This window comes from Myotis nattereri (assembly GCF_964212035.1).
Source record: "Myotis nattereri genome assembly, chromosome: 6".
Taxonomy (NCBI): Eukaryota; Metazoa; Chordata; class Mammalia; order Chiroptera; family Vespertilionidae; genus Myotis; species Myotis nattereri.
Genome location: NC_138081.1, coordinates 8,389,933 through 8,410,982, shown reverse-complemented (window position 1 = coordinate 8,410,982; position 21,050 = coordinate 8,389,933). Strand labels below are relative to the sequence as shown.

Below are 21,050 nucleotides of genomic sequence, written 5' to 3'. Positions count from 1 at the left end.
TCTATGGTTTCTTAGAGCCGTGTTGCATCTGCTTAGTGTATATGAACACATTAAAGGCTCTGATAAGTTTGCAGTGGAACGTTTGATTTGGCCTAGCATTGCTTAAACATGCTTTTGTTGTTTGTTTAGGCCCTCTACCCACAAACACTTAAATTACCAATAAAACACATTGTGTTTGGAGAAATGTCAAGTTAGTTCATTTAATCCTCAAAACAAGCGTTGAAAGTCCGGAGTCATTTTTTGTTTTCAAAATCTGAGGCTCAGAGATGAAAAGTAACAGACCTGGTACATAACCCAAGTGTCCTCACTTAGCCCAATAATCCTCTAATTAACTGTGATTGCCTTGTCAGGGGTGAGGGCTGCTGGATTCGGGGAATTTCTCAAGCTAAATTCTGAAGCCGGGGGTGGGGACAGAGGAGGCAGCAGAGGGACTTGGTGGCTGGAGCAGTGGACCCCTGAACAGTGAGCCTGGGAATCAGGACCCGACGGTTGGGATGGGGCTGGGGGGTGGCGGGGTGAAGGTTGGGGGTGGGTAAGAGAAGGGCAGGGAGTAAGGAGGGTGGGGTTGGGGGAGTACGGGGGAGGTGGAGCCCCCTGACCAGGGTTTTGAAACTCGAGGGCCCAAACTCAGTCTAGGCCCCTGCCTCCCTGGCCGTGCCCGGAGCTCAGGGAAGAACAAGGGACATCTTCAGTGAGCACCCCCTTTGTTTCTGTCTCCCTCTGCTACCTGGCTGCCTTTCTCCCCCTAAAAGGAGCTAGGAAAACTACTCCACACTGACCTAAGACGTGCAATGATCCCTCCTTTACCCAAACTTCAGTTCTCTCTGGGGATGCGATCTTCCAGCTGTTGGCAAATTGAGTTTGTGCTAAGGTGTTCGACTCCAACGGGAGGCCGAGTGAGCTAGCGCGCCCAAAAGAATGACTCTAACGGTGTGACGTTCCATCTGAAGTTTCCGTTCAAATGCTTGTGAGCACCTGGCACCGTGCTAAGTGCTGGGCTGCAAAGGTGACCAGGAAACCAGACCTCACCGCAGGGAGCTGTGTGGGTTTCGGGGCAGAGAAGCCTTTGTGGGGGGAAGAGAAAGCAGGCAAATGGCAATCCCTGCCCTCATGGGCAGACGCTGAGCCAGCCTCGACAGCTGTGCAGCCTTAGCACGCCCGTTACCCCTCTGGCCTCAGACTCCTCCTCTGGACTCTGAAGGGCTGGGAGATGATCTCTAGACCCTTCCAATGTTGGGGTACAGAACAAGGAAGCCCCTCTTCATCTAAATTCACCCCCAAATTCTTAGAGAATGGGCTTTCAATGGCCAGGCCAAATCCCAAATGATTTTCTCCCACCTTCTTGTGTTCGTACCCCTGAGACCCAGATTCCTACCTGAATGGCCACCGGGAGTGGCGTCTGTCCTCCCCACCATGGCCACCACCACCACCGCCATCCAGCCCTGCGGGGTCCATCCCAGCTGCAGCCCCTTGTGTGGGCGTGCAAGTCAGGCAGGGCTTGCTGGTGCCCTTTATTCCTCCCTCTCTGGGCAGGGCCAGTGGGAGGCGGGGCTCTGCGGCCAGGCCCACCCCTTCCCAGGACCCCAAGCCAGCAGACCGAGGGCTTGAAGGGTGGAGGCAAGAGGGTCGAGGACCAGGGATGTCGGTGGGATGGCATGAAGGCCTTCGGGGATCCCTCGGTGAGCCCTACAAGGACCTGCGGGTTGGTGTAAGTACTTTAAGGGTCCAGGAAGGCAGGGTGATTGGGGAGGGGCTCATGGGACTTGGGAGCTAGGAGGCTGAGTCCTGGGGCTGGTGTCTGAGGGGAATTGCTAACTGAGGAGGCCAGAGGGGAGCTTCCCCCCAAACTCAGGGCAGTGTGAACCCCACATGTGGAGCTGAGGTTGATGGACAGGTCAGAGGGTGGGCTGGGAGCCTCTGGAGCCTCCAGAGATGGTATGAGCCAGGTGAGGACTGCAGGGAGGCCTGTCAACTGGCCAGGACCTGGACAGACCCAAGAGGCTCTGGGGACCTGCCTCCAGGCCTGAGATGTTCTTCCTACAAAAGGTCGCTGTGCCCGGTCTGTGTTTGTCATGGAAGCCAGCGTGTATCCTGGTCAGAAGACATTAGACTAGTGCCGATGGCTCAGCAGGGGTCCTGAGAGGTGGCCGGAGGGGTTGCCTGAGGTGCTCTCCAATGAGGATGTTCCCATTGGGTCCGCCCATCAGCGGGCTCTCCTGGGCCGTAGAACTGCCTGGTGGATTCAGAGCTTGCAGTGGGAGGACATCGGCCTGGGCCTTGGAAGTGGGGGTAGGGGAAGGAGGGCCATGAGCTTTAACAGCCCTTCAAGCTCTGACCGTTTCTAAGACACCGTCTACTCCCATCTCCGCCAAAGCCGACGCTCTCTCCAATATGCTGCACTGTCCCACGCGGGTGGTAAATTGGGAAAGTTGTACAACAGCAAATTAGAGGAATTTACTTAACAATTAAAGGAGAGCCCCAACCGATTTGGCTCAATGGACAGAGCATCAGCCTGCGGATTGAAGGGACTCTGGTTCGATTCTGGTCAGGGGCACGTACCTGGGTTGCAGGCTCCTCGCCAGCCCGGAGCCCTGGTCAGGTCTAGTGCAGGAGGCAACCAATCAATGTGTTTCTCTCACATTGATGTTTCTCTCTGTCTTTCCCTCTCTCTAAAAATATCCTCGGGTGAGGATTAAAAACTAAGTAAATAAATAAATAATTAGAGATTTTAAAATTGAATTTAAACAACTTCCTATATTTATCAATAAACTGAGACACTAGATTGGGAAACCAATAGTCTCGAACATCTAGTTACTTCTTTAACTTTTGCTGGATCACAGTTATTTAAAATTTTGTCACAGGTGCTGCCCGTGTGCTGCCTATGAGGCTGTGCCGGTTTGTACTCCCACCAATGGCATGAGGGAGCCTGTTCCTGCACAGCCTCGCAGCACAGCTCCCGAACGTCTTAGTATTTGTTAGTCTGGTGAGTAAAAATCTGTATCTCGTCGTGTTAGGGTTATTTTGGGCTGGTGACACGGGCTGTGAAAGAATTCACAACTAAAAGAAGAGATACACGTAGAGAGAAAGGGCCAGTGCATTGCTAATCAGTACAAAGACAAGGAATAAAAAAACTGCTCCCGCCTTTTCAAGCCTTGGACAAGGAAGGAAGGGGCATTTTCGGGCTGTTGTTGTTGCTAGGTGACATTGAGCAGACAGTAGGGGGGGTTGTCTTTGTTAGTTTTTTATTTTAAAGTATATATTTTTATTAATTTCAGAGAGAAAGGGAGAGGGAGAGATAGAAATATCAGTGATGAGAGAGAATCATTGATGGGCTGCCTCCTGCACACCTCCCACTGGGGATCAGGCCTGTAATCCAGGCATGTGCCCTAATGGGGAATCGAATCCTGACTTCCTTGTTCATAGGTTGATGCTCAATCACTGAACCACTCCTGCTGGGCTAGACTTTTGAATGCTCTATCCACTTCAAGATTATATAATTTTCTCCATCTATTTTGTTTCTTCTTGTTTTTTTTTTTAAAAAATATATTTTATTGATTTTTTACAGAGAGGAAGGGAGAGAGATAGAGAGCCAGAAACAATGATGAGAGAGAAACATCGATCAGCTGCCTCCTGCACATCTCCTACTGGGGATGTGCCCACAACCCAGGTACATGCCCTTGACCGGAATCGAACCTGGGACCTTTCAGTCCACAAGCCGACACTCTATCCACTGAGCCAAACCGGTTTCGGCTCCTTATTTTTTTTTTTTTTAATATTGTATAATATATCAAGTTTATCCATTGTCCTGTTGATGAACATTTTGATTGTTCCTAAGTTTTTGCTATTCTTCAATGAACGTTAATTTGGTGGCTTTCACTCTAGGGCAGTGGTTCTCAACCTTCTAGCCCTTTAAATACAGTTCCTCATCTTGTGACCCAACCATAAAATTATTTTCGTGGCTACTTCATAACTGTAATGTCGCTACTGTAATGAATCGTAATGTAAATATCTGATATGCAGGATGATCTTAGGCGACCCCTGTGAAAGGGTCGTTCGACCGCCAAAGGGGTCGCGACCCACAGGTTGAGAACCGCTGCTATAGGGTATTGTCTTGGGTTGGTTTCTCCAGGAAATGGATTTGGAGGTTCACTTGCAGGGCACTCGCTGGGGAGTGCTCTTTGGAACAGCACCTGGAAGGAATCGAAGGCAGCAGGACTGGGTAGTGAGAGAAGCTGAACTTCAATGTAGTTACAACAGATACTTCAGCTCTGGGGCTGGGCGATCCTTCAAGTTGTTCCAAATTGCAGTAAGGAGGCTTGTCCTCATGCCCCCATGCTGGCTACAGGCTGCCCCGGAAGGGGGCTCATCCTGGGCAAGGCAGCTCCCTTCAGTAAGAGCAGTTTCCTGAGAGGAACTCAGCTGTCAGTCAGCAGCCGATGCTGGGTCCTGAGGGCTGGCACCCGGGGGATGCCCACAGCATCGCAGGCACATTTTAACTTAAAAGATTTTGCTTAAGTGTTTTTCAAGTTGCTTGTGTCAGCTTCTGCTTCCCTTTGCACTGTGAGAATTTGTATTGCTATTCTTCCATTCCACATTTTCCATCTTGGTTTTCCTGGATTATTTTCTGGGTAATTTCTCTGGTCTTTCTTGATGTGCAAAAATGATCTCTTTGGCTGCTTCTAATCTGTTTTTTTTAAATATTATTTTTGTTAATTCTCATTCAAGGACATCTCTCCCCCACCCCCACGCATACACTGACTTTTATTTATTTCTTTTTAAATATATTTTTTATTGATTTCAGAGAGGAAGGAAGAGGGAGAGAGATAGAAACATCAATGATGAGAGAGAATCATTGATTGGCTGCCTCCTACATCCCCTACTGGAGATCGAGCCCACAACCTGGGCATGTGCCCTTGACTGGATTGAACCCATGATCCCTCAGTCCGCAGGCTGACGCTCTATCCACTGAGCCAAACCAGCTAGGGCTAACACGCACTGACTTTTAGAGAGTGGAAGGAAGGGGAGGGGAGAGAGACACATGGATCTGAAAGACACATCTACTGGTTGCCTCCTGCACTCGTCCCCACCAGGGCCAGGGATCGAACCTGCAACCCAGATATGTGCCCTTGACTGGGAATCGAACCTGTGACCCTTAGGTATGCAGGACAACGCTCTAACCACTGAGCCCACCAGCCATGGCTAATCTGTTTTTTTAAAATCCTCATCTGAAGATGTTTTTATTGATTTTTTTTTTGGGTGGGGGGAGAGAGAGGGAGGAAGGGAGAGAAAGAGAGAGAAACATCAACTGGTTGTCTCCCGTATGTGCCCCAACCAGGGATCAAACCCAAAACTTTTACCCTGACTGGAAATTGAACTCACCACTTTGCAGTGTATGGGACGACACTCCGACCACTGAGCCCCCAGGCCAGGCTGCATCTGCTTCTTCTTTTTTTAAAAATATATTTTATTGATTTTTTACAGAGAGGAAGGGAGAGGGATAGAGAGTTAGAAACATCGATTAGCTGCCTCCTGCACACTCCTTACTGGGAATGTGCCCGCAACCAAGGTACATGCCCTTGACCAGAATCAAACCTGGGACCTTTCAGTCTGCAGGCTGATGCTCTATCCACTGAGCCAAACCGGTCAGGCTGCATCTGCTTCTTAAAGCCCCCCCGAACCCCCAAGGATATTGCCATCCTGGAGCCCCTTTCTTTTCTCTCCCTCCCTCCCCTTCCTTTCTTCCTTCCTCTTGTTCTTTAATTTTTATTTCAGAGAATTTTATAAAATTATTGCAATGATAGTATCTTCTAATTCTCTTAAAGTTTTTTCTTCTTTTTTAGTCTAAATATTTGATTCATTTGTTCTGAGCATCATTAAAAATAGACCAGGTGCCCAGCTAGCATAGCTCAGTGATTGAGCGTTGACTTATGAACCAAGAGGTCATGGTTCGATTCCCATCAGGGCACATGCCAGGGCTGTGGGCTCAGTCCCCAGTGTGGGGCCTGCAGTAAGCAGGCAATCAATGATTCTCTCTCAGCATTGATGTTTCTGTCTCTCTCCCTCTCTGATCAATAATATATTAAAAAACAACGACCAGGCGACCAACTATGATCCCCAAGGTTTTGTTCATGGGTAAAAAGCAGAGAGCCTAAGGCCCTGGATGGTGCGCGCCAGCCATGCCCTTCCCAAGGCCTGGACGGGGCACGCCAGCCATGCCCTTTCCAAGGCCTGGACGGGGCACGCCGGCCATGCCCTTCCCAAGGCCTGGACGGGGCGCGCTGGCCATGCCACTTGCTGGCCGAGTGAGCCAGGCACACTCCCTACTCTCATCGCGCTTCCTCACCTGTAAAGCAGCAGGAAGTCATATTCGCCTCGGAGGGATGTGGTGAGGATGAGCATTGCACAATGCCCGGCACACAACAGAAGCTTAATGAAGAACATCCCTAGTGAGAGTGACGGGGCCGAGTGACACGGGGCTCTCCCTTGGCAGCGCCCGAAGCCGGGAACAGAACACTGGGTCTGAGACTGAGCTGCGCCTCTGGATGCGGGAGGTCTAGTTGATTGGTGTCCTGTACTCTTACCTCGGTAGCATCAGGGAGGGGACTGGCCTTTTGCACTGAGCCACAGTCCTCATCGACTGTCTCCCCGGATGGTGTAGGAGGACAGGAGGTGAGAATAAGCCAAGCAACGGAGGAGACGACATCGTGCACCAGGCGCTCAATTTCAGGGACGCCCCTTCCAAGCCTTCCTCCTCCCCGCCTATTCCCATGCCTGTCACTCCCAGCGGAGATGAGTCACATGGCTCTGGCCAGCTGGCCAGCCTGACACAGGGAGGCGAGTGCGAGACGACCACCACCCTAACCTGTGGGCTGGCTGGGACGCTCCCCTCTGGCCGGGGGCGTACTTTATGCTCATATCTGCTGGCCCTTGCTCTTCCCCTGCTCCTCTACACTACAGGGACTAGGGTCCTGCAAACCACACCCTTAGCTTCCGTTACAGCTGCTTTTCCCTCCCCCACCCTCCCCTTGGCTGACCAGGGCCTGGTCAACAGGCTGGAAGACAGGAAGAAGGGAACCTGTCCCTCCCTGCCAAACGGACGGCACTTCTGGCAAGAGCAGCTGAGTTCCAGATGTGCCTTCCCCTCCACACGCACCCCAAGGTCCCTGCAGGGAGGGATGGCACCTTCTCAGTCCCCCACTACCCTAGTCGACTGACGAGTGGCGAGCAGAGGGGGTGAGAGGGAGCTCCACAAGCCAGGCCCTGCCAGCACCCCGAAGTCTCATTGGCCAACTGTTTCCTTCCTCTCTGTGCATCAGATACAGAGGAGGGGGAGCAGATCAGCCCCCAGGAAAAACACACGGAGAACTGAGTCAGCCCAAGTCAACTCTTAAATACTTAATTCCCATTTATTTAAAGTTCCATCAGTCTGTGTACACTATTTATATTAAAAACACAGGAAACTGGGGCTCCTAGCAAAAATATACATTTCCATTTTGGAGATTGTTCAGACACTGAGAAGAGCTGTGTTCTCAGCACTAGAGCTGGGAGTGGGGGCGGGCAGGGGTGGGGAGGCGGAGGTCGGGCACAGCGCCTCTCCCTCACAGTGCTGGCCCAAGGGAGCCCCCTCGGCCAAACCTCGGTCAGCGAGGGTACGAGGGGAGAGGGAAGCCAGCAGGGAGTGGTCCTGGGCATGGAAGGCCACAGCACTGGCAGGGCAGGCACTGGCCGTGTCCTCTCTCCACGGCGTTTCCTCCACAGCTGCAGCTGGACAGCAAGGCCCCTCCTGAAGGAGGAACAGACAGGACCAGCAAGCCTGGGCTCTGCACCAGGTTCTCCGAGACCCTAGCCAGCCTCCTCCCTGGCGGCAGCCTGGGCGCTGAGTGCCCCTGCGGAGGGGAGTGGGCAGGGGCCGGGGAGTGGGGTGGCCTGCAAGGTCCCCGTCACCAGGGGCTGTGCAGGGTGTTCCAGGAGACCAGCTGGGCTGACACAGGGGAAGGGAGGGTAGCAGAGCTGTGGGGACAGATGGATGTCTCCATCAACAGGACCAGTTTATCCCTGGCACCTTCCCCGTGAGCAGGTGCTGGGCTGACACAGCAGGACTCCCCTGCTGACCTCGAGGGCACGCAAGGATGTGGCCAGCCCTGGAACCAAGTCCAGCCCTGCCCGTCCACCTGCAGGCCCCTCTGGGCATGTATCTGCCTAGAGAAGGGGGTGTGTGGAACCTGCAGATAAAGTGAATCAGTGCTTGTGGTGTGCAGCGGAGCGGCGGCTCCAGGGGTGTGTGGCATGAGCTGCCGTGAGCTCGAGCCAGTGCCAGTGCCTCCTGGGTGGAGACAGGACGTCATCGGGGGTGAGGCCAGTCCCGGCCCTGGGGAGAGGCAAGGGCTGTGATGTGGACAGAATATAGGTGGCGAGGCTGCTGCAGGCCGGGGGGGAGGGTGGGTGCTGATGGAGGGCAACCCTGAGGCCTGCTCACTGCTTCCCTGCCAACTTGCACCTCCCTGGAGGCTCACTCCTCTTCATGGTGGTGTGGGGCCCCCACCTGCAGGGAACCCAGCGCCTTCCAGGCTGGGGGAGGTCCCGCAGCGGCCAGCGCAGGGGGCCATCAGCAACACTGGCCCGGAAGACCGGTGAAAAGACCAAAAAGGATGTTGGTGTGAGTGGGGCTGGGGTACGTGGCTGAAGTGGGGTTGGCTGGGTCAGGGGTGCCAGCCTCAGGGTGGGGTGCGTGACAGTCTCAGGGAGGCCTCCTGGCCTTCAGGGCAGGGACCCAGCGACCAAGGCCGCTGCTGCGGTCGGCCCGGGCCCTGCTCGGCTTCCCCAGGAAGCCGGGCCCAGAGCTTAGCGTTCCTTCGGGCAGCTCCCGCCTTGCTGCGAGCACAGAGCAGTGAGGCCCCTGCCCCTGCAGACGGCTGGTGCGGAGGGCAGGCCACTCCCTCTGCACCGGGGCCGGGGGCAAAAGCAGAAGTCCTGTCCTGTGCTGCTGGTGAGATAATACCAACTGTCTCACAGGAAGACAGAGGGACAGAGGATGGGGGGAGAGGGAGGGCCAGGGAGGAAGGAAGAGGGAACCCTTAGAAAGGAAGAGAAAGAGCAAAGAACAAGGAACGGAGAAGGAGAGAGGGAGGAAGGGACCATGGGGAGCGAGGCATGGGTCTGTTCGCAGGAGTGTGTGACCAGGCGCCATGCTGAGTGCGCCTGTGGCCAACGGGGAAGTCCCATGTGGCCTGTCCAGCGCTGTCCCTGCCCCGGTTCTCGGCCCCAAGGCCTGCTGGGAGGCCCTGGCTGTGCACCTCAGTACATGTCCTTGTAGATCTCCTGGAGCAGGGGGTGCAGCGAGGTCTCCGTCTCCGTCTTCTTGATCCGCTGCATCATCTGGGCATGCTCGGTGACCAGCTGCCGCAGGTCAGCCATCTTCTGCAGCAGCTTGGGGAAGAGGTACTGGGCATCGGGGTGGTTGGCGTGCAGGTGGAACTCGAGGGCACGCAGGATGGTGTCCTGGATGGCCTCCACCTGGGACACGTTCATGAGGCCTGGCCGGTCTGTGGGGACACAGGGCCCAGGTATGGGAGGGAGCAGGCACGCACGGGTCTCAGGTGGCGGAGGAGCGCCGCTACCCACCCAGCGTGGGGGCCTGGCTCAGGGCACAGCAGGCCTCCTGGCCGTGACAGACCCGAGCCCCATCCTGCCAGGGACAGTCCCCCCTCCTCTGCTTTCCTGGCTCAGTTTAGTCTCATGGCTACTCGGCCTGGATTCACATCCCAGCTCTACCAGGTGAGCGGTGAGGCCTGGGCAAGTCGCTCAGCCTCTCTGGGCGCGTTTCCTCACCTGCAAACTGGGGATAACGGAAGTACCTGTGCACAGGTGGCTGTGAGGACCAAATGAGTTATAATTTGGGAAAGGGAACTAGAACAGTGCCTGGTAGGAAGTAAGCTCTATGCCAGTGTCAGCACAGTAATTATCACAGTTGTTGTGTTGGAACTGAAAAGTATCAGTAAAATACAGAAGATTCTCCACCACCGAGAACAGCCCCATCAGCACGTTGGTATGTGTCCCTTTGTTCTTTTTCTATCTCACCTCCATCTACCTGAGGAGGAGCAGGCCCTGCACGTACAGCGGTGCCTCACACGCTCCCCTGCCATCATCACACGCACACTCCCCACGGCGTCCGACCTCGCTTACCTCCGCACAGAATGATGGCTGCGATGAAGAGAGCCAGGTCACTGTCGTCGAGTTCCAGGGCATTGAACTTGACAGCAAACTCGAACTTGGGCTCGATGATATCACTGAAGGGCTTGCGGAGGCTGCGCAGGAACTCCCGGGTGACAAACCCCGTGCCGTTGGCCACCAGCAGCCCATCCTTGTTGACAATGGAGGCCAGCATGGCGAAGATGGCCTCGTGCACTCCGTACTTGAGAAGGGTCACCTGGTCGTTGAGGAAGAGGTTGCCGAAGCTGGGGATGCTCTTGGCGAACTCGGTGAGCTCGCGCACCGTCTCCACCGTGGTGCACTGGCAGCGGTAGAAGACGTGCACGCTGATCTCCTTGTAGGGCGGCAGGCCGTTCACCAGCTGCTTCCACACCAGGCCCTTCTCTGCCTGCCACAGCGTCTCGATGTCGTGGATCACAAAGGGCTGAAAACCAGGCCCCATTAGAGGCCAGGCCTCGGGGACCCCACATGTGCTCCCCATACTCCCTGCCTGTACCATGAAGTTAGGGGAGGGAGGAGGTCCAGTTCTCCCAGGAGTCTGGAGGGCGGCAGGGCCCCGAGCCAGGGACGCCGCCGTGCGAGCAGTGACACTCACCGCTGTGTGGCTGGTCTTGCCGGTGAGGATGCCGCGGGCCTTCTTCTTGGTCATGTTGAAGTTTTTCAGGTAGGCGTTGTAGATGTGCTTGGAGAAGACCTTCAGGTCAGCCACCTGTGGGTTGTGCGGACTCCCCTCACTCGCCGTCAGCCCTGCCACCAGCTTCCTCTTCTCGGCCTCTGGCATCCGGCCAAAGCGGATGGCTGCATGGGGAGCAGGGGTGGGGGGCAGGAGTCATCGAGGAGTCCATGCAGGGCCAGCACCCCTAACCTCCTCATCCCTGCATGGGCCAAAGGCCTGAGGAGTTCTAGAGGCAGCCAGTTGGGGGACCCTCCCGAATGTAAGCTCCAGGGGCAGGGGCCTGTCTGTCCTGTTCAGTGCCCACACACAAAGGCCCTAACTCTTGGAGCGCCTCACCACACGGCCAGGAGGGGTGCGGGGTGGCAGGTGGAAAGTCTGGTCAGCGGGCTGTGCCCGAGCCCCAGCTCTGCAGCTTACTCGCCTCGCGACTTCAGACGGGTCACTTCGTCTTCTTTCTAATCAGAGAAGCGGGGCCGACACTTAAAGCTCACTGACTGTCAGAGCAGTTAGATAATTCCCCCTGTAAGCACTTAACTGTCCTCATTACAACAGGAAAAAAACCTGGCTTCTCTCAGAGAAAAAGCGAGAAGAATCAGTCAGCACGGAGATCTCTTGGGGAGTCCCCTCACTTCAGCCACGTAATGGGCCCAGGCAGATACAGAGGGGAGGGGTCAAACCACAGGCCCCCAAACCCATCACCTAAAAAAATCTGCAGCCGGAGACTCACACTGCCCCCCTCAAAGATGCAAGGCAGTCAGTGCATCATCCATGGGTGAGACATTTAAACAGGAGGCTCTCCCTGTCCTTTGGGGGTGTGACCCAGAGGGTAGAGGGGGCAGGTGGGCAAAATCCTACCCTATGGTCTGAAGACGAGATGTGCCAGCTGCCAGGAGCCTGGAGCACAGGGCAGGGCAGGCTGTCTCCCAGAGGGGCTGGCCTTCAGGAAACGCCCGCTTGCTCCTGGCAGCTGGCACACGTGGCCATTTACTGGCTCCCGCCTGCCCTCAATAACCAGGAAGGGCAGAGGGGTCCCAGGCGTCCGCAGGGGTTTCCATGCTGTGCCAGGCTGGAGGTTCTGGGAGCTGGGGTCAGTTCCTGCTCTGTCTGGGCCAGGCAGGGTGAGCCTCAGGTAGAGAGGTGGGGACAGCCCGCCCTGGCCCCCACGGGGATCCTGGCGGTCTGGGGAAGGCAGATCTTGGGCTAGGGCTGTGCTGGCTCGGAGACTCAGGTCCAGATCAGCCAGGTCAGCAGAGGACACAGCAGGGCCCACGGCGTGCCAGGCACACGGAGGCGCCCTTTATGCGCCGAGACTGGCTTCACACTGTGTGGGCCGTGGCCGTGCTCGCGGCGGGCTCTCACCGTTATGTGACATGCCCAGTGCCAGGCACTTCTGGAAGCGGCAGTACTGGCACTTGTTGCGGTTCTTCTTCTGAATCTTGCAGCTCCGCTCACACTTCTCGTATTCCAGCTTCATGCGGATCGTCCGCCGGAAGAAGCCCTGAGGATGGTGTACGGGGAGGAAAGGACACAGGGAAGGGAGAGAGCTGGGGAACCCTGGCCCATGGGGTGCACTGGGGCCCAGTGTGCATGAAGATGTAGAAACTCCTGAACTCTGGAAATGGGGGGAGCGGGATTTTGTTGGAAGAAAGTGGGAGAAGGTAAACAACTCTAAAACTCCTGAAATAATTAAAATAATATGCCATATTATGCATATTAAATATGCTTTTGTTAATTTGGTAACAAAACTGTATCATGACTAACTTGATTTATTCATAAATGTACTGGTTCTGTGTATTTCCTAGGTAGTGCTTTAATAAAATGTGAAAATGTGATGGGTGTGCGGTGAGGAGGAAGAACCCAAAAGAAATGCAACATTTCTTTTTTATCCCCTCAAAGAGCCCCCTTCAGGCTTAGAGGTGCAGGGACCCGACCTCAGGAAGAAGCCCCAGCCTAAGCCCCGCCCCTTTCTGTCCCGCCCGTCTTTCCCAGCCCGGTCCCCAGGGGGCGCAAGAGGCCAGGGAGCCCAGGTCAGCGGCTGAGGTGCCTGGCAGGGCAGCCCTGACAGGGAACCCTCCTCTCCAGCAGGCCCAGAGCTGAGGCTTGGAATGAGCCCAAGGCCCTGGCGGCTGCCCAGGCAGGAATTCCGCCGTGGGTATTATCAGGGGCCCACCCCTGGCAGGGAAAGCCTTTTTGGCAAGTTAACTCACCATGTGGCCACTGCCCTGCTGGCCAGCCAGCACCCACTGCCCCTACCTTGCAGCCCTCGCACGCATGGACGCCGTAGTGGAAGCCCGACGCCTTGTCCCCGCACACGCGGCACTCCATGTTGAGGCTGCTGCCCGGGGCCCCGTCACAGCCCGTCTGCAGCTGGTCCAGCAGCGAGGGTGGGGAGGCGCTCCGGGAGAGGTCTGCAGACACACGGCATGACACGGGCGCTTCACGTTCTGCCGGCTGGGCCCGTTTCTCACTCACACAGCCCTGGCTCAGCCATGTAAGAGCTGTGTGCCACGCGGGCCAACCTTTCTGAGACCAGTTTCTTCGTCTGGAATGTGGGGCTGACAGCATCTCTGGGAGGCTGGCAAAGTTTCCAAAGCATCCCCCCAGAGCTGGCGCAGCAGGTATCCCAGAAATGGCAGCTCTGCCTGTGGGGGGTGAGGCAGCGCCTTCCTGGGCTGGCCGAGCCCGTGGAGAGGAGAGGGTATGAAGGGATGGCTGTGTTTTGGGAGGAGGGGAGGAAGGGGAAGGAAGCAGATATTGATATTTTATTTTTTAAAAATATTTTTATTGATTTCAGGGAGGAAGGGAGAGGGAAAAAGAGACAGAAATATCAATGATGAGAGAGAATCATTGATCAGCTGCCTCCTGCACACCCTCTATTGGGGATTGAGCCCACAACCCGGGCATGTGCCCTTGACCGGAATCGAACCCAGGACTCTTCAGTCCGCAGGTGGACACTCTATCCACTGAGCCAAACCTGATAGGACAGCAGAGTCTCTTTAGATTATCCTTAGGAAAGGGCCCACGTGGGGTGTGGAGTGTGTTTTGAGAAGATGGCAGAGTGCAGACCTGGGAAGTCTGATTCCTGCATGGACTGCACAGATGCTTGTAAAGGCACTCCCAAGCTCAAGTTCACTCCCACGAAACATGCTCACACAGGAAGAGCGGAGGTGTCAGCCACACTGGCTGGGCAGCACACTGAATTTCCAGTGTTTTCTATGAAATGTACAGATGTTTGAGCCAGGTGCTGACTTAGCAAGGAGAGCACTTGGCATGGCAATGACTTGAGGGCATACACACCGTCAGGACTTAGTAAGAACGGCTGGGAGTCTCTTCTGAATCTCTCCTTTGTGCACTCAGGAGTGAGCCCTGGCCTTGGAAAGGGGCCCTGCACTGAGCCCCAGCCTCCTGACCCTCCCTGTCCTGCCTCTGCCACGCCAGTCTGCCCATCTGCTGCTCTGCTGTCTCCCTGATGACCAAGCAAGTGCTTGGGGCAGGGTCCAAATCCCACATCAGAGAATTGGGGCTTAGAGCAGACAGCTCTAAGGGAGACCCAAGCCCAGACGTAACATTTTCCACTCCGCAAAAGATCTCATTTTCCCCACTGTGGAGTGACTTCTCCCCCTTTCTCCTTGCCCCCCTTCCTCCCCCCGCAACCCCGGTCCAGGGGTGACAGGAGGAAAGCTGCCGCCCGGCACATCCTGGACACAGAAGGGGAGCACAACCAGACCACAGCAGAGGACCACGCCTCTGCCCTGCCTGGCAGATGAGGCAGGGGTGACACAGGTTCCTGGTCCCTAAAACTGCCTGCCCTGTCCCAGAGCCTCAGCTCTGAACCTTCAGTCATTCCAAAGGGAAACCCCAAGCCCACAGATGAGGAGCATGGGCTCCTCCATCTCCTGGGCAAGGAGCTGCAGGGAGACTGCAGCCTGGGAGGGCAAGGCTGCTGGTCCACCGGACAGCCTGTATTACTCGGTGCTGGGCTCCGCCACTACAGGAGGGCCATGGGCAGGTCCTCAAGCTGCCGGGGCGTCCTGGCCGGAGGGGCGCACGGCCTCTCCTGGAGGCACTGGAGCATGGGCAGGAGAAGTCCCATCCCCGTCGGGAGAAGTGAGACACCATGTGAAACCCTGTGCAGAGACCTTGTGCACTTCCTGCTCTGTCTGTGGTCTGTGTGCACTTGTGAGCATCAGTGTTGTTTCTGTGGCTGCGCGTCTGCCTCCTGCTAGACTCGGAGCGCCCCGAGTCACGTCCCCTTTAGGCCTCAAGCCACAGGGACCAGTCGCCTCAGGGTTCCCACCTCTTGGTGCTTCCTTGTTCTCCCTTGTGGCCTGGGGGCCTGGCAGAGTCTGGTCATTTGGTTGCTACTGGTGCTGCATGTGGCAATGCCACCCTCTCTGTTTCTTGTTTGTTTTTTTTTAATTATTGGGATCGTCAAGTTTTATTTATTTTTTTTCCAAATATATTTTATTGATTTTTTACAGAGAGAAAGGGAGAGGGATAGAGAGTTAGAAACATCGATCAGCTGCCTCCTGCACACCCTCCACTGGGGATGTGCCCGCAACCAAGGTACATGCCCTTGACCGGAATCGAACCTGGGACCCTTCAGTCCACAGGTCGACGCTCTATCCACTGAGCCAAACCAGCTGGGGCTGCCACCCTCTCTTTTCATCCAACAGACATTGACGAGCACAAGCTTGTGCAGGGCAGGACCCAAACCCTGCTCTCAACTAGCAAAGGTAAGAAAGGGGTAAGAAAACTGGAGCAGTGCAGCGAGCGGCCACACCAGCCAGGCAGGCAGAGTGGTGCAGGGCTGCGAGAGGGCCATCACCCGGGCATGAGGGCCAGGAAGGTGGCTGCTCCCTCTCTGGCCCTAAAGTGAGTGCTTTGGCCCTGGCTGGTGTGGCTCAGTGGGTTGGAGTGTTGTCCTGGACACAGAGGGGTTGCAGGTTCAATTCCTAGTAAGGAAACCTCCTAGATTGTGGGCTTGATCCCTGGTTGGGGCAACCTGTTTCTACCTCTCTCCCTTCCTCGCTAAGAATCAATAAAACACCCTTGGGTGAGGATTAAGAAAAAGGTGCATGCTTTGGATCAGTGGTCCGTGAGATCTGAAAGGTTGGCTACCGCTGGTTGAGGGAAATCTTTGGAGCAGCGGTCACCAACGGGTGGTCCGTGAGGTTTGAAAGGTTGGCGACAGCTGGTTTAGGGAAACCTTTGGAGCAGCGGTCACCAACTGCTGGTCTGCGACCATTGGTGGTCGGAGGTCCGAGAGGCTGGCGACCGCTGCTCTGGATGACCTCCAAGGCTGCTTCCAGGAGCTCAGGCAGCAGCAGGCGTAAGAATGCGGCCCAGGAACCCTGTAGCCCAACTTCAATCAGTGTCCTGTGCTCAAAAACCAGCGCTACCTCTGGGCCTGTTTCTTCCCCTGTAAGGGGAGGACAACAGTATCTGTCTCAGAGTCATGGTGAGAATCCAGGAGTTAATACGGAGAAAGCTCCTGGACTCGGAAGTGTTGTGTAAATCCCAGCTCAAGCGCGGGTGATGCTCACTAGAAAGCCGAAATCCGCCGTTTCTGAGCCTGTGCCCCACACAGGCGGGGACCATGCCTCTCTCTTCCTCCTCTGGTGTCTCTTTCCCCTACACCTTCACAGAAACCCAAGATACGTGTGTGTGTGTGCTCTCTCTGTTTATGAGCCTTCGGAACAAGACCCACCCATCCACCTCTCTTGTCGCCTGGCCTGCTGCTGGCCCCTGGCTCAGGGGTGTCAGGACCACCCCAAACCCTGGAAGAAGCCAAGATGCCCAAGTCCTACTGGCCACGGAGTCAGCCAGAGCTCTGGGTTGCGAGGTGAGACCCGTGCAGAAAGAGCTGCAAACTGCACTGGAGAGACACAGGCCAGGGCGGGGGCTGGGAGTCCCCGGAAGAGGTCCTGCCCCAGGGGGTGAACAGCGGAGGCTGCTGAACTTGAGGGCAGTCAGGGAGGCCTGGCGGTCTCAGGGCGACAGGACAAGGCACCCCTTGCCTATCTGAGAAGAATAAGGACACAAACGACTGGTACACCAGGCAGAGAGAGGCAGGGTGAGCGGCGCTGGGTGGGCAGCAAGCAGGGCACGCACCCGCAGGGGTGCCTTTTGTTGGGTGTATCGGAGATACTGAGGTGGTGGGGTGGGTTTCCCAAAGATAAAGGTTTCTTCCTGGATGCCCACCTGGCTTAAGGGTTCATCCTCAAATCACCATCACATCCTACCTGAACGTAATGGTGGTGGGATGCCCCATTCTAGGGACCAGGTTCTCAAGGTTCCATCACCTCCCATGACCTCGGGAGGGGGCCAGTTCTGAGAGGCCCTCCCCACACTGGGGACCCCTGCCTCAGTGCCCCTCAGGAAGCCGGGAGAAGTGCCCTGGGCTTGCTATTTGAGGGCCGCTGCCTGCACAGCCGCTCTCTCCAGCCTGCCCAGCGCATCCTCTCTTAGCCCCTCCTCTGCTCTCAGGAAATGCACTTGCTTGTCCGATGGCCATCAGGTGGGCCCTAAGCCCTGCCTCTGAACTTCCCCTCTAGCCACATCCTGCCTGCCCCCACCCCCGAATGTCTCCTACCTTTACTACCTCTAGGAGGGGCAGGGGAAAGAATGAGCATGTATCAAGCCCCCAAGAAATGCCAAGCACTTTAGTGTCTATGCCTGTATCATTTCTTATCGCTCTAGAAGACAGTAACTGCCACCATTTAAAGGTGAGGACACTGAAGCTCGGTGAGGCTCAGGGATTTACCCAAGGTCACCTGGATACGTGGAGGGACTGGAACCGGAACCTAAACCTGACTTCCCTGCAATGGTTGTGTGTCTGCACCAATCACACTCTCAGCACATGCCTGCTGTGCGCTAGGCGCTCCACTGGGTACTTTACATCATCAAAACCATCTTTCCAGCAGGTCTCTTATCCCCACTTTATAGGCGAGACAACGGAGCTCAGGTTAACACGCTGACAGCGGCTGAGGTTAATGTGATGTGCCTACTTGGCCCAGTTTTTGGTCAAACATGAGTCCTGATGTTGCTGTGGAGGTGTTTTTAGGGGTAATTAACATTCAAACCACCACTCTGTGATGGGAGCAGGCCCGAAGGAAGGAGGAATTCTGTCTCCCGACTGCATCTGGGCTCCAACATCACCTTCCCTGGGGGTACACCCTGCTGGCCTCTCCTATAGTTTAGACTCGCTAGTCCTCACAGCTGCTTGAGCCAAGTCCTTAAACTAAGACTCCCAGTCTCCCTCCCTCGCTCTCTATACACACTCACACACACACATGCTATTGGATTTGTTTCTCTAGAGAACCCGAACACAGTGATGGTGAGGTTTATACAGGCCTTGGGCTTACCCGCTGCACTCGTCAACTTCCCATACATATAAACACGTGCTCATTCCTCCTGATCAATATTGTGATTATGATAAACAAGGAGACACACCACTGCTGGGAATGACACTGTGCATCACTCACTGTTTGGACTTGGCATAAACACTAGCCCCTCCCCCAGAGAGTGAAGTATCAGTGGCACTATCTTTGATTACAAGTTGGGCAAATAGACACTGTTGACCTTACTCCCTCACTAAGTGCGCTGAGTACCCTGCGTGTCTAGTCTCCATTGCCGGAGGCATGCTGCTGTCTGAGCTGGGAGCCCGGAGGGGCTGGCCCTGTCTGTTTACTTTGCTGGCAGAGCCGCACAGAGCACAGCTTCTGGAGTCAGGGCCAGCTCTGCAGGGTTACCCAGCAGCCTCCTTCCTCCTGCTGTCCTGTTTGCCTGGACAGTGGGCTCCTCGGGGCAGCCACCCAGCCTCATCTGCTGAATGGCTGCCTGGACGCCCACTAAGCACTTGCTGGGAGGAGGTGCCAAGGCCAAGAGGAAGGACACTTTATCTTCCTCAGCCCCACACGAAGGCCCTGACCTTTTTCTCTGGGTGACTGGGATGTTCATCACTGAAAAGGCGGGGGTGAAGACAGGAGTGGGGTGTGAGCACCAGCTCCAGCTCCCCCTGCCTCCACCCAGTCGGGGGACCCTGGGCATGCGAGTGTCCTGAGCGCTAAAGATGAGGCCTGTCTTCCCTGCCTCCCTGTGGGGCAGGAGGAGGTGCTGGCAGGTCCAGAGATGCAATCAGTGCAGAAGCTCTGGAGGGTGAGGAGGAAGCAACTGTGCAGCCTTCCTGCTGTTTTAGGCTCAAGCTGCACCCCATCCTCAGGGGTCCCTGAGGGGACTCTGGAGGGTAAATCACAGATCATGGGGTGGGGCAGGGGACCGGCAGGTGCTGAGACCTGTGGCATGTCCCAGCCCCATTTACTCCTCACCTGGCTGGCCCTTGAGGTGGGTAAGACGAAGCCTTTAAAGGTGAGGAGACTGGGGCACGGTGAGGCCACAGCTCCCAGTGCAGACCTGGGACTCCCGCCCTGGTGTGAGACCCCCAACACGGACAGGTGAGGCTGCCTCCAGAGCCCTCACCTGCGGCCTTTTTGTTTTTAACCTTTTAAAGAAAAGCAATGTAACTGCTTTTTGAAGTAGGAGAGCACTCCAGGCCTGCTGGGAAAAGCACGGTGCGGAGCAGCTTATGGCAGATCCTCTCCACCCATGAGCCCGCGTGGGAGTGGCCCCTCTCGCCCTGTGTGTCTACTCCCCCAGTGCCTTCTGTGATGCACGAGGGCTGTTTCTAAGTTTTCAGCTGATGGAGTGGAGATTCCTTTTTATTACTATTATTATTGATATTTTTTAGAGAGAGAGGAAGAGAGAAGGGGGGGGGGGAGGAGGGAGAAACATCCATTGGCTGCCTCCCGCATGCCCCCTACTGGGGATTGAGCCCAAAACCTAGGTATGTGCCCTGACCGGGAACTGAACTCTTGACCTTTTGGTGCACAGGACGATGACCAACTGAGCCACACCGGCCAGGGCATACATAAGGATTTTTAAACAATGGGATGTCCAATCTGTCAGGAATGTGCTCCCCTGTCAGCACACTCAGACCCACCTTATCCTTTTCAATGACTCCAGCATTCCACAGTTTACATAACCAGTTCCCCACAGATGGGCGCTCTCCAATTTTTGCTTTCGGGAACAGAGCTGCAGTAAACAAGTGTGGCCATCTCCGTGCAACTGAGCGAGTGTTTACGGGGACACACTCCTAGGGGGGGACGCAGGGCCCAGGAAACACACATGCAAAGTGCTGGCTGCTGCCCTCCACTCCTGCGGCTACCGGGCCGTGTCCTCATGCTCTGGCTAACACGTCCTCTCTGCCAATCTCACCTGAAGACACCTTCTTGGATCGGGGAGACTGAAAAATGCTTTGTGTTTTCTAGCCATTTGTATTTGTCCTACCGAGAACTGCCTATTTCTACTTTTCTGCTGCGTTGCTTGTCTTGTACTTTGTGGGAAGTTTACCTATATTATGGCTTTAACATATGGTAATTATGTTAAACAATCCCCTCCTGTTTCAATTACTGAGCAAGGACGTCTTTTTACTTCCACTTCACTGATTTATTGATAAACGGAATCCATCAAGCACAGGGTGGCTGGGCAAATTCTTCCCCAGACGTCCCCCCTTGTGCCCTAAATCCCGCTGCTAAAACTCCCTGGATGCCGTCACCGCGCCCGCCTCGCCCTGAGGAGGAAGCTCTGAAAAACCCAGCAGCGTGACTCAAGGATTCGGGCTCTCTTAGTGCAGCCCAGGCAGGAGCCTGTCCGCAGCCTTCACTCGTCTTACTGATTTTTAGAGGGGGGCGGGGAGGGGGGGGGAGGAACATAAATGTGGAAGTGAAATATGTTTTTATTGATTTCAGGGAGAGGAAGAGAGAGACAGAAACATTAATGATGAGAGAATCATTGATGGACTGCCTCCTGCTAAGGATCCAGCCAGCAACCTGAGCAGGTGCCCTGACAGCAAAAGGAACTGGAAACCTTTTGGTAAACAGGACAATACCCAAGCTACTGAGCCACACCAGCCGGGGCCCCCCACTTTAACTTTTATCTCTGACACCACCCACCTCCTCCTCCCCGGGAGGCACAGGGACCCGGAGCCCGCCCTTAGGAGACAGGCCTGCTCCTCTGCCGTGAATCGGCAGCTGTGGCAGGAGCTCCAGCAGCTGAAACCAGCAGCGAGGTCAGCGCGTCCCCTCCTGGCAGTGTATCCTGGCCC

The 21,050-nt window shown here is 55.5% G+C and overlaps 1 protein-coding gene across 1 annotated transcript in view; it reads right to left on the bottom strand.

The window, feature by feature from the left end:
- Nucleotides 1-7,371: 7,371 nt before the first annotated feature.
- PPARD (peroxisome proliferator activated receptor delta) overlaps nt 7,372-21,050 on the bottom strand; it is an 81,840-nt gene continuing 68,161 nt past the window's right edge. Inside the window, exons 4-8 of the mRNA XM_081095033.1 lie at nt 13,139-13,293; nt 12,245-12,383; nt 10,805-11,007; nt 10,183-10,633; nt 7,372-9,542 (exon numbers count right to left, since the gene is read on the bottom strand). Of these exons, the coding sequence (XP_080951159.1) occupies nt 9,295-9,542; nt 10,183-10,633; nt 10,805-11,007; nt 12,245-12,383; nt 13,139-13,293 (1,196 nt within the window). The 3' untranslated portion in view covers nt 7,372-9,294. The remainder of the gene's footprint in view (nt 9,543-10,182; nt 10,634-10,804; nt 11,008-12,244; nt 12,384-13,138; nt 13,294-21,050) is intronic.